Raw genomic sequence first — 13,157 nt, 5'->3', positions numbered from 1 at the left:
AACCACCTAGAATTGTCATTTTTATCAAGTGAATAATATTCTGCTTGTAGGTAACTTATACAATCTCTTTTCTATCTTTTATTTATTTATTTATTTATTTATTTTTGTGCTCTAGAGATTTACAAACAATGTTTTAACACTCAAAGAAGTATTGTAAATTAAATCAGATTTAGCAATTGTTGTTGTTTCTCAAACATAATTTCTAAATATTAAATTCGAAATTACAGCAAGAAATAACAAATCTAACGTCATTATTATTGTTAAAAAGGTCACCTAACTAAACAGCACCGTGAGAGCGCCTTCCCCGAAGAACAGCCCCTTGCACAGACGAACGAAAGCAGACGAAGACGGACGATGAGAGACAGAAGCGAACAGCCGAGGACGAACGCAGACGTACAGGGGACGAAGCCGGACGGAGGCAATTAATCCGTCGGTCTAGGATTCTGTAAGGGGGAGGAGCTGTGGGCGGCACTTCCAAGGCTGCAGAGACGGGAGCGGCCTCTTCTTCGGTAGCGGAAGCGGCGAAGGCGAAGGAGGGCGAGGAGAGGAGGGAAGCGGGGATAGAACAGTCAAAGCTGGGCCTCGGGAGACCTTGCATGTCGTGCTCTCCTCAAATTTAGCCGAGCCGCGCCTTTGTTTATTATTGTTGCTGGGCTGGCTCAAATTATGGGTCGTCGCTTCTCTTGGCTTTCTTCTTCTCCTTCTTCTTCCTCCAGGGCTTCATCTCCTCTTCCTCTCACTTCTTCTTCTTCTTCTTCTTCTTGTTCTGCCTGTTCTGTCGCTTTACTTTCTGTTCCCCCCTTTGCCACCCCTTGTACTCCTACCTTTCATTTTCTGTTGTCTTTGCAGCTTTCCATTTCCCTAAGCTCGAGCTACTGGGACTGTTGGCGTTAGGGTAGGTGCCAAACTTATTGCATGTGCTGTTACTGAGCCCCTCGTGTTAAGTAATTTGGGTGTTGTGAGGAGACAGTAGGAGGGGGGGGGGGTGGGGTTTGGTCGGTTCGTTGGGTTGTTGGTTTAGAGTAACGGGAATGATTCGGAGATTGCGCGTGATTTGGGTATGTGGGTGGCGGTTGCGGAATGGTTGTGGGTGGGTGGTGTCGGGTGAGATGACGCGGGCGGGCATGGTTAAGAGGGGAAATGGGGATTTCTTCGTTCGTTTCTGTCTTTGGCTGTTTTCAAGAAGGCTGTCTTCATCTTCCTGCCGTAGATTTTAGGCACCTACTTTTGAAGCTGGAGGGTTGGTGGTTCAATTTCGGTGCCGCTTGGAGTATCTCGACAGGTTTCGTGGAGTTTGGGTGCTGATTCTTACAGGAGTTTCAATCTGGGCTTTTTGATTAATTGCAAGTAGGGAAGGTGGCTGTTTAACATTGAGAGCTATTCACTGGTACCATTCAGTCACAGGCTATTGTGAGTGTGTGTGTGTTTTTTTTTTTTTTTTCTTCTTTCTTTCTTTCTTTCTTCCCTCCTTCCTCTCTCTCTCTCTGGTTTGATTCAAGAAGAGCTGGAGTTCTCCTACGCAAGTAATCTCCGCTCTAGGGCCGCGTCAAGGAAATTCGGCACGAGCATTTGGTTTTCTTTTGTCGTACCCGAAGACCCTATCCCACGGTTAGAAGACAGTTCTCAGGGTTCAGATTTTAGCCGCAAGTGTCCACCGAGGCTACAATAGTTTATCCGAACTACCACCTTTGGTCTAATCCCCTCCATTTGAGATTTATAGTGAAGCCTTAGGTTCGTTGTCCACATCCGCTCCTTCGCTGTATATAGTGCTCTACAGGAGGGAAATTTTCTTTGTAAGGGCTGGGAAATTGTGGATTTCTTCAGTTAGATGTGAACCCGACACTGATCTTCTTATTTCTCACATGTGTCTCCAAGGGAGATCACCTAGAAATTTGTGAATTTTGGAGCTTGCTGTAAAGCCGTGAGAAAGGGGTTCGCGGTTCAGACCAATAATACCTGGCTAGGCATTTCAAGCTGCAGATCAAGAATGACGTGCGCTTGGGATGAGAGGCAGTAGTGACGTTTAGTTGTTCCTTCTGTACCAGTTCATTTTCGGTCGATGCGTGTGAAGTATTTTTCTTCCCCCGTTTCCTGTTCCCGAATATTCTTATATTTTTCTTTGATCTGATACCATTTACTCTTACAGAAGGTAAAATGTAAGAATATTCGAAAACTTAAAACTCTGTTGCTCTAATAGTTGACATCTTTGATTCTGGTTATGGACTGAGCACTGTTGCTTACAGGTTTGGGTGTGGATTTCTTGAAGCTGAGATTGAAGAATGCGTTTTCCCACCTTAAGTACAGCGATCGATTCGACCTCATGTGGCCGAGGTGGTGGTGATTCACTCTTTTCTTGAAGCTTTTGTGGAATTCTACTTGTTACCGCATCACCTCGTCTACCACGCTCAGCGAAACTGAAATGAGAGGATACGAAGAGGAAGATTATAGTGAACAAGGGTCACATTTTTTCATTACTGATTGATGCGACAAGAGAGATAAGTTGGTAGCAGCCATTGAAGCAGAATATGGAAGTGAACAACAGAGTTGAGTTGTAGCCTCATAGTGTGAGGAGATTCTGTAAAAATGGGGGTCGAAGATGGTATCGAGGCTTTTATTTCTCGCGCTGAATTCATGCGCGAGAGCCTGGGAAAGAGCCGGCAAATCACTGATACCATGATTACCATTTTAAGTTCCTTCGACAATCGATTATCTACTCTCGAGACTGCTATGCGCCCAACTCAAGTAAGTATCGATCATAAAATTCGCTTCTGTGTTTAATTTTCGATCTTCACGAGCGGATCGCAGGAGATGTAGTTAGTCATAATTGTGTACTATTGATCATCTTCTAAACTACAACTGTTACTGAAGTCTTCAAATTAATATTTCTTGGTCTAATCTTGAGTTCAGGTAAAAACACATGCTTTTCGTAAAGCTCATGAAAACATCGACAGTACCCTTAAAGAAGCTGAATCCGTGTTGCAACAATTTGAGGTTGCCCGTCAGGTATGAAGAGTGCCCTACCTTCTCATCATTTTTCAATATCTATGTTCACATCTGTGTTCACCGTTTGAGAGAAACATTAAATTTAGAATATTTTATGAAGCTTGGTTTGGTTTGGTTTGGTGTGAAGGTGGAAGATAAAGTGCTCCGGGGGCCAAAAGACGACCTCGTTGGATTTCTGGAAGCCTGTGACACGCTTCATACAAATGTTGAGTATCTCACTTTCAATCGTAGCTTGAAAGCAAGTGACACGGCTCTGACTCATGCTAGGGATTTGTTTAGCAAAGGCATGAGCCGACTTGAAGAAGAATTCAGAGCACTTCTGACTGCTCACAGGTTAGTATCGGGGGTGTGAACCCTTCCTCTATTTAGCTGCTGGAAAGTACTTCATGTCGGTTTGTGTTAAAAGGAGATAAACCCCTTGTTCTTGCAAGGATCACTGTTTTTGTGCAAATTTGAAAAAGGGATTCACACTTTCTGTGGTTTATGAATGTTAGCTGAGTGAAGAACGTAAATAATGAATGTTGTGAGATATTTACAGTGGCGAGCTTGGGGTTGTGTTGTTTTGTGCTCCTTGTAGCAAGCCAGAAGATCCTGTTCGACTCATGGAAACTTTGCCGAGCCCTGAGAAGCATGTGCCAGAATCTCCACAGCATGGTGACGGTGCGAAGGCACTATTGCTGACGAACACTCCTCATAATGATAAAGCCCTCAATCCTCCAATTCTTCCTGTTCTGGTGTCGCCAAGAGTTATACCTCAGCTAACTGCGATGGCACAGCGCCTAGTTAGTGCTGGTCTTCATCAACAATGTCTTAAAATTTATAGGTAAGATTTTGCAACTTTGATCTGCGAATGATCCTTTCTGTTCTACTTGGATGAGGATGCCTCTGAAGGGACCTGATTTCAGCGTATGATAATGGTGACCATGGAATATATGTAGGTCTATTTGTTTTCCCATCAATGTTGCGGGGTGTCTATGCTCAGTGAGTTTTAGAAGTCTTCCTTTCTGTTAATAAACCCTTGCTGGTGCAGGATGCTAAGTGTCACGGCGTTGATGTGGTTGGTGCAGAGATGTGAGAGCGTCAACTTTGGAGCAGAGTCTGCGAAAGTTGGGGGTTGAAAGATTGAGCAAAGATGATATCATCAGAATGCCTTGGGATTTACAGGAGGGCAAGATTACTAACTGGATTCAGCACATGCGCATTGCTGTAAGCATCTTGCATCACCTTCCTTTCACTTCACATGTCCACGAAGTCTATCTTAACGCTGTAAGTAACGAGTGAAGAACTTTCCAGTAGCTTAGATTTCAGCCGGTTTTCCAATCCGTTGTGAAGTCTGAATTTTGGGATTTTTGCCATCTTTGTTCTCAAACTGAGCGTGGATATTCTCACTCAAATAACAATTTTTGTTCAGATAAAACTTTTATTTTCTGCAGAGCGAATGCTGTGCGACCAAATATGGGCCCGCCTCGATCCACACAGGGAGAAGTGTTTTGCGGATGTAACTGATTCGAGCGTTCATATGTTGTTGAGTTTTGGAGAAGCCATAGCTAGGAGTAAAAAAACACCGGAGAAGCTTTTTGTGTTGCTTGATATGTATGAAACTATGCGTGATCTTCAGCCTGAGGTAAATTTCTTTTCTTCCCCCGCGGCTGTTGCCGCTTAACCGTCATTTCGGATGTAAATTGCAATCATGTTGTTTAACGTGTTCGCTATATAAGTCGCTTTCTGGTCATTAGGAAGGGGGACAGACTTGTTTCTCAGGTGTCAAAATTATGAATTGAATGGCCTTTCTGAAATTATATTGGTGTCAAGTGTTACAAATTACATTAAGCTAGCAATTGGAGTTGTGTGAAGTACCAGTTTCTCTTTTAATGGACTCTACATGTGCAGGGCTGATTGGTTGTACGTTCGAAATAGAAATTGGTTTGCTAAAGGAATATGGGTATGCGCTGTGTCTTGTATCAGATTGAACAGGTATTTTCAGGAGATGCAGCTACAGCCATGCGGGAAGCAGCGACAAGCCTTGTTAGGCGGTTAGGCCAGACCGCTAAAGACACTTTTGCAGATTTTGAAGATGCCGTGGACAAGGATGCAACAAAGACTTTAGTTTTGGACGGGACAGTTCATATGCTTACTAGTTATGTCATAAATTACGTCAAATTTTTGCTGGAGTAAGTATCTACCATATTCATTTATTTTTTTCGCTCTCTCTCTCTCTCTCTCTCTCTCTCTCTCTCTCTCTCTCCGTCTGCCTCTCTGCCTCTCTATTTGTATGTGTATATGTATGTATAGAAGGAGACACACATAAGCAATTACAAATGAAGGAGTGCACACTTGGATTCATGGTTATGCCGTAGGATATTATTATTGACTGGTGGGGATTATTGTACTTGGTACGTTGTGATATAGCTATCAGAACACACTGAACGAGCTGTTCTCAGACGGCTCCGTGGACAAGGTATCGCATTTGACAGCTGCTACAGGTCGCATTATGTCAGTATTACAAGCCAATCTGGAAGGAAAAGCGAAATTGTACAGAGACACTGCGCTTTCCCATTTGTTCCTGATGAACAACATTCATTACATGGTGAAGTCTGTCCGCAGGTATCGTACCTACTGTAGATGCCACCAACTCTTTCTTCAAATTATCACACTGAATGTTCTATTTTTTTTTAACTCTCTTTCTGAATTTTTCTTAATTCGAACACAATGGATGATGCAGATCTGAGGCGAAGGATATGTTGGGTGACGACTGGGTACAGAGACAACGAAGAGTTGTTCAGCAGCACAATATGTTTTACCAACGAGCTGCCTGGAATAAGGTTTGCAACTCCTGTCATGCTGTTCCTCACAGATGGAAGTCCTATTTCCTCAAGAGAGTAGGCAATCCTCGCAAAAGTTTTTATTTTCAAAGAATTCAACCAACATGTCTGAATGGCACTTGAAACTTTGCTCTTACAATTTTACAGGTGTTGCAATTCATAACCGGGTCAGGTGGTGGATCTAGTGGCGACAGCGGCATTTCTAAGTCGCAGCTTAAAGAAAGGTATGCAGCAGTGTTAAAGTTATTTCCTTTGACTTGTAATGAAGTGGTTATGTTTTGGTAGTTTTGCGACATTAAAAGCCTGGATGGTGATACAACTATGTTCCTCTGCGCAGGTTGAAGGGCTTCAGTTTAACCTTTGAAGAGTTGTACATGCGTCAAATTCAGTGGACAGTACCTGACAATGAGCTCAGAGAGGCAGTTCGACTGCAAGCCCAAGAAATTATTCTGCCTGCCTATCGCGCATTCTTGAAGCGTTACAGGTACCGGACCTGCCAAACTGTCGAATTCACTCCTTACTACTATTTCCTTTACTGCTGTTCTCTCGCTTGTCAAGTATTTGCTTCTCTGAATCACAGCAACGAAAGACATCCTAATTGTTTTTTTTATTCAATTCTTAATTTACCCCCCCCCCCCCTCCCCTCCCCCCCCCCTTTTGGTATTGCAGCGGCCTGATTGAGGGAAAGCAAAGTGTGAGCAAGTATTTGAAGTACAGTCCTGATGACTTAGAAAGAATGTTAAACGAGTTGTTCGAAGGTAAGCCCAGACAAGACTCCAGAGCGCAACAAGGGCGACCGGGAGGTCGTTAGTAGACACTCATGGCCTAATGTTGCTATGGAAGGTCAGACTCACAACATTCTGTCCGTATAATTGCCTAGTACATAAATTGTTGGGAAGGTCCTACATGGTGGCTATCCATGCAGTGAGCAGGTACAATTGCAGCAACTTACTTCAGTATTTACTTCTAGGCTCCTTCTTTGAGTTTCTTTTATTTACTTTCGGTATTCTTTTCTGCAAATGCCCTCGATCCGAGCACTGCCATTTATTGAATTTGATCGTAACGCAAATTGTCTAGTTCATGCTCTAGTGGAGAATACATAGAATATTTTCGTCAGGGGAAGTGGGATTTAGGTGTAAATCCATGAATTCCCAGCACCTGCTTGGCCTGATGTACTAGTCTTCCTTACATATATGTGGTGGTGAAAGCAGACCCCCTTGCTAGGTCTGGTGCAAAATAGAGTACAATTTGAAGTGAATTCATGAACCGATTTGCGTGGTTCTCACTTATTTTTCTTTTGATTTCTATCGTTATTCCTGCCTCCAGTCAGCAGGAAGCCAAGGTTTTGTCTTAGTATCCGTAGTGCACGTATCCATTTCGAGTTGGAGTGGCCGTCTTTCAGGTTTCTGACCTTCCATTATCTATCCTTGTCCAACGGGGTGGAATAAACACATCTAAATACAACTTATTCCTTAAACTTTCCCTTAAAATAATAAACTCACTTCTCCAACAATGGGTTTCCAACAATGGGATTGGAGTCAGGCCCGGCATATGCAGAAGGCCGATAACAGTTGTACCTGTTTCATTTCCTGTCAAGATCATAGTCATGGGAAACACGACATGAAGTGCAGTCATCTTAACATGGCTAAAACCATATTTCTTTCAGCACAATTTCTCAGCTGGATGCACTTTTATCCGGAAACTAAGGTGTGAATTAAGGATGCTAGTTAGGTAGTAACCACTTGCATCGATTCGAAGCTAAGATCTCAAGCAGCACAGATTTGCAGAATGACCAGGTAGACTAGCAATGTTAGTAATTTGGTTTAGGGTTATGGTTTAGCACTCAGGTTTGGACTACAATGAAATGGTAATTTTTTTGTTTAGGACAAAATTGTTTCCAGGTTGTACATTCTTATTTACTAAGAACACCACTGATGATTGTCTCTTCCATAATTTTCATAATACTTGTGCACAAGAAATTCATGTAGATTGATAATTTTATGTTTTTGAGTAATTCAAACAACTTTAATTTGGAATTACGAATCCTAGATTTTCCTAAAAAGACGCTTACTTTTAAAAACTCTTGAACAATATTGACAGGGAAAAGAAAGAGTAACTAAATTTTATATGGCATTTAAATTAAAGTGTAGTCAAAAGTTTTATATGGTATTTCATGTGGATTGATTGATAGTGTATGTGTAAATGTGTGTTTTTATGCATTATGGTGACTATTTTAAAAATGCTGATAATTGTATTTTACTTAAATTTTAATATGAATTCAATATCCTATCTTTACTACCTTTATATAATTGTTACCAAAAAAATCTTGATTTTAATTGTCCATTTCAAAGTCTTTGTAAAGTCGGAACCTTCTCAAAGCTAATTCTTTAACCTCATTTTCAATCTTTGAACTTAAACATGGTTTATTATAAGCAATTGTTATAGTACCCTAGGATTCGATTTCAATCCTTACTCATGAGTATCTACCTTATTATTTTTATAATTTATTTTATACAATCTTAACCTTAACTTTGTCCTAGAGTCAATTATCCTATTTTGTCTAATATATATTCTATCTCATTTCAACCAAATCACACTCTTATCAAAGCAATAGAAGCTTTTGTATTCTAAAACACGCCTTAGAATATAAACAAGCTAGAAATAAAGTAAATTCTTAATTTTGACAAAAAATAATAAATATATTTTTGATGAAATTTATATTGAGCTTTCTTACTTCAAAGGAATTATTTTGATTCTGAATGTATAATGTATAGATCTGGTATTAGTATTTTCTCAAACTTATGGTATTAACAAAAGTACATATTATTTGTGTTTGACAATTATAGTTTACTTAATTTAATGACAACTATAACATGTTAAAAGAATAGAGGTTGTTGAAAACTTGATTGTAAAATTTATTGTTGTTATAAATATTTAATATAATATGTATATTACTTTTTTAAGAATCCTAAAATAATACAAGACTAAACAACATATCATCTAATAATAATAGAAGAATATAATGTAAAGAAATAACTTTTAATTTATGTAGAAAACTTAATAGACTACAATGTTTCTTAATTCTAGTGTAGATTATATTAGAGTTATTTTGAGTAATTAACCACTAATTTTTTACTTAACATTAATCCTCCTTTTCATGTTGCTTCTTGTGGTTTATATATGATTGGTTTTTGTAAATTTTTAGCACAAATATGGATGTTTTGAATCAACACAAAATTAAGTAGGTGATCAATAAACAAAATGTTCATATGTGTTGAATGATGCAAATTTGGAAGAATAGTTTGAAAGTGATGGAATTTTTGACCTCCAGGATGGATGCAATGATAGTTTAAACTTCTTCTCAAATAATGGTTTATTTGGGGAAGCAAACCTATCCTCACTTATCTACTTGGATCAAAATAAGAAGGTCACCTCAGGCCTTGCATAGGTTTGTAATGAGAGAAGGTATTGTTTTCTTGTATAGTTCTATTTTAGTATTTACTTTCTAATAGCTATAGCTGCAAAGGAAGTATAACAATTGACATCATAAGGTGGTTTCGTAGACACAACAAGCACCAAGATTCTAGCGCAATGATGGCTACTTATAAAAACTACTTGTTTTCATGTCAATGTAGTGGATGTCTTTGTCAATATTTCAATTATATTGTTGATGGTGACCAATTAGTCTTATTTTTATTCTAAGCATGATCAAATCTAAAAAAATATAGCATCACTTTACCACAATCATAGTTGCTTGGCTTACCTATTAATTGTTGAAATGTTGTCGTGATCAAGCTGAAATATGGCATGGTGTTGAAGGACCTAAAGATCAAGCTGCACACTAATTTTGAGTCAAAGTTAACAGTTGAAAAGAGAGAAATTACTGCTGGGATTTTTGCTTCACTTTTTAAGTTGGTGGCCGAATGACATCAATGCAATTTTTGGAGGTTTCCTCACAATGTGTAAGTTGGATTGGACTGAAAATTCTTGAGCATATAGAAGACTTACATTGACAATTGCATGCAAAATTTTGCATCAAGTGGAGGGTCAAATTAGATGTTACAGCTTGTTAAAACTCACTGATTAGAATAGGGGCTTATAAGAAAAATCTAAATTGCTTAAATATGAAAGTAACAAGGTAATTGAGATTTATGTATGATTAAGACTACTAAGAAGAGTTTTTTTCTAGCACTTTTGGATTGAAATTCAGATTATATTCTTCTCATATACATGAAATTTATTAGGATTTCTTGGATACTTGTGAAACACAACCTCACCTTCCACTGCTAGGTGCCCGGTGCATTCTTAAACAAGACAACACGTAATACGATTTTGTAGAAGTTTTGAATAAATAATAGCTTGATTTGCATGCATTTATCAGTAATCATTTATGCCTTGGCTTGAGTTTCAAAATTAGATGGTTTGTTAAATTGTGAGGCAATTGCTACTTTGGATTTTACACATTGTTGTTGTTGATGCATATAAAGGCATTGTAAGAGTAGTCAATAAAGATTGTTGTAACTTGCATGCTTCTCCCCCTCTCCTCCCCCCTAAAAGAAAAAAAGAAAAAAAAAGAGATAATTCTATGAGTCCAATTAGACTAGAAAGTAGTGTGCTAAGTGTGTAGTGGATTGAATAGATTGCAACATGATTGCAAGTTTATGAGATTAGTTTTTGTAGAACTAAATGGCTATTATTTTTAAATATTCTATTTTGCAATTTTGTTTGATACTAGAAGTGACAAAGTGAATAGACTAATATATTGATTGTAAATTCAATGGATGTTGTATTAAAAGAAAATTGACTTAGTTTCAAGTAGATGTTGGATAAGAATCTAGTATAACTAAGCTATTTTATTAAATAGAATTTTTTTATTATAATATTTATTTATTTATTTATAAGACTTAAGATATTTATTATTTTAATCTTACATACTTTTATATATAAGAATATGATTTTTTAGAATATATTTAATAAGATCTATACTTTTGTATATTAATAAAATATTAAGTAACTAATATATTTTATTATTTTTGTGATTAAGTGAGGGACCTTATTACTTTGTTAAAAATATATGTAAACATAGGATGAAGAATTTTTTGTAAGTTATACATTAATGGATTTGGAATACCTATTTGGATATGGATGCAATAATTTTTTCTATAAATATTTATATTTTTCGATAAAAGAATGTATTTTTGCTTGATGGTTGAATAATGTGGAAGAATGAATATATGTATAAGTATAGAAAGAATTTTAAATTAATATAGAAATTAATATTTTTAATATTAATTAAACAAGAAAATTTTCTTATGAAAAGTTGAAAATTACAAAAGTGTGATAATAAGTTATTGTGATTAATACTACTAGATCTATTAAGTATAGATAAAACTATCTAAATAAATAGATGTAGTACATGTTATTTTTAAATTAAAATTTCAAAATAATGGAGTTAATAGGAATTCAGATTTAATTGATATTAATAAAAAATTTAAACAAATTTATGAAATTCTTTTTTATGGAACTAAATTAAAATTTGCAATAAGAACTTTTTGATATAGTTGGTTAATGTATATAATATTGAAGATCAGCAAGATCTTGTACAGTTGCCACTACATAGAATTAAATCATAATAAGTTGCTAATAGTCAAAAGATAACAAAGGATTAAAACAAGTTATTATGATAGCGGCTAGGATTTTAGGTGGCAGCTAGGTTAAGAGGAATTTAGGATTTAGTTGAATGTAGCAAAGAAGCATAAATATGATTACAGATGAAGGATCCAACTACAAGTAAAGAGGGTTGGAAGTAAGAGCCATCTTATTTGACACTTCTCTCAAGTGCAACCATGCTGATGCTAAGTGTTGTGGCTTCTAACTTCTATTTCTTCAATATATAAAAGATACAATTTTGTTAGATTTTTTAAAAGTTTTAGTTGATTTTTTTATTCAATCAAAAGAATAAGGATGCATTTAAAGAACTTCATTTCATAATGTTACATTTTTAATGTAAATATTTATGAATATATTTGTAGGTTGTTAAAAAATATTTTAAATTACGTGTCTAAATTTGTAAAATGTATTTGTTAAGGTAGTGGTCATTTAAGTTTTAAGATTAATAAGTTCTACATTAAAATTATAGATTAAAAGTATGTTATTAAAATAGATATAAAGAGATAAAGTATTGATTTTACAAATATTTAGGATAGATGGTTTAGTATTAGTTTTATAGATTTGATATTTAAGATAGAACACAAAAGATTATTACAATAAAAATTATATATTTTTTATTTGTATCAAATTTAAACCATATATATATATATATATATCTTTCTATATATATATATATCTTTCTATATATATATATATCTTTCTATATATATATATATCTTTCTATATATATAAATCTTTCTATATATATATAAATCTTTCTATATATATATATCTTTCTATATATATATATATATATCTTTCTATATATATATATATATATCTTTCTATATATATATATATATATATCTTTCTATATATATATATATATATCTTTCTATATATATATATATATCTTTCTATATATATATATATATCTTTCTATATATATATATATATATCTTTCTATATATATATATATATATCTTTCTATATATATATATATATCTTTCTATATATATATATATATCTTTCTATATATATATATATATCTTTCTATATATATATATATCTTTCTATATATATATATATATCTTTCTATATATATATATATATCTTTCTATATATATATATATATATATCTTTCTATATATATATATATATATCTTTCTATATATATATATATATCTTTCTATATATATATATATATATCTTTCTATATATATATATATATCTTTCTATATATATATATATATCTTTCTATATATATATATATATCTTTCTATATATATATGTCTTTCTATATATATATATATATATCTTTCTATATATATATATATATATATCTTTCTATATATATATATATATCTTTCTATATATATATGTCTTTCTATATATATATATGTCTTTCTATATATATATATATATATATATCTTTCTATATATATATATATCTTTCTATATATATATATATATATATCTTTCTATATATATATATATATCTTTATATATATATATATATATATATATATCTTTCTATATATATATATATATATATATATATATATCTTTCTATATATATATATCTTTCTATATATATATATATCTTTCTATATATACATATATCTTTCTATATATACATATATCTTTCTATATATACATATATCTTTCTATATATACATATAT

The 13,157-nt window shown here is 34.6% G+C and overlaps 1 protein-coding gene across 4 annotated transcripts; it reads left to right on the top strand.

Annotated features, from left to right (window-relative positions):
• The first annotated feature begins 524 nt into the window (after positions 1-524).
• Positions 525-7,083, top strand: LOC112291714 (exocyst complex component EXO70A1). 4 transcript variants are annotated; one of them, XM_024539528.3, is made up of 13 exons: positions 525-895; positions 2,244-2,742; positions 2,908-3,003; positions 3,131-3,336; positions 3,581-3,826; positions 4,071-4,209; positions 4,415-4,627; positions 4,969-5,174; positions 5,413-5,607; positions 5,726-5,825; positions 5,973-6,049; positions 6,163-6,309; positions 6,495-7,083. In XM_024539528.3, exons 2-13 carry the CDS (start codon positions 2,584-2,586, stop codon positions 6,634-6,636), a joined length of 1,926 nt encoding a protein of 641 aa, XP_024395296.1. In that variant the 5' UTR covers positions 525-895; positions 2,244-2,583; the 3' UTR covers positions 6,637-7,083. The 4 variants fall into 4 exon arrangements, with proteins under 4 accessions (XP_024395296.1, XP_090111920.1, XP_090111922.1 ...); XM_090255794.1 differs by lacking the exon at positions 525-895 and adding an exon at positions 928-1,387; XM_090255796.1 differs by lacking the exon at positions 525-895 and adding an exon at positions 1,170-1,410.
• Positions 7,084-13,157: the final 6,074 nt, after the last annotated feature.

This window comes from Physcomitrium patens, chromosome 14 (assembly GCF_059467195.1).
Source record: "Physcomitrium patens ecotype Gransden chromosome 14, ASM5946719v1, whole genome shotgun sequence".
Lineage (NCBI taxonomy): Eukaryota > Viridiplantae > Streptophyta > Bryopsida > Funariales > Funariaceae > Physcomitrium > Physcomitrium patens.
The sequence above is the reverse complement of the archived record's forward strand: the minus strand, read 5'-3'. Positions and strand labels throughout refer to the sequence as shown.

Excerpts from the sequence above, each read along its gene's own strand:
- LOC112291714 (XM_024539528.3), top strand. The coding sequence starts at position 2,584 with ATGGGGGTCGAAGATGGTATCGAGGCTTTTATTTCTCGCGCTGAATTC. Across the intron at positions 2,743-2,907 it reads CTGCTATGCGCCCAACTCAA|GTAAAAACACATGCTTTTCG; the intron begins GTAAGTATCGAT and ends TCTTGAGTTCAG. Across the intron at positions 5,826-5,972 it reads AACGAGCTGCCTGGAATAAG|GTGTTGCAATTCATAACCGG; the intron begins GTTTGCAACTCC and ends ACAATTTTACAG.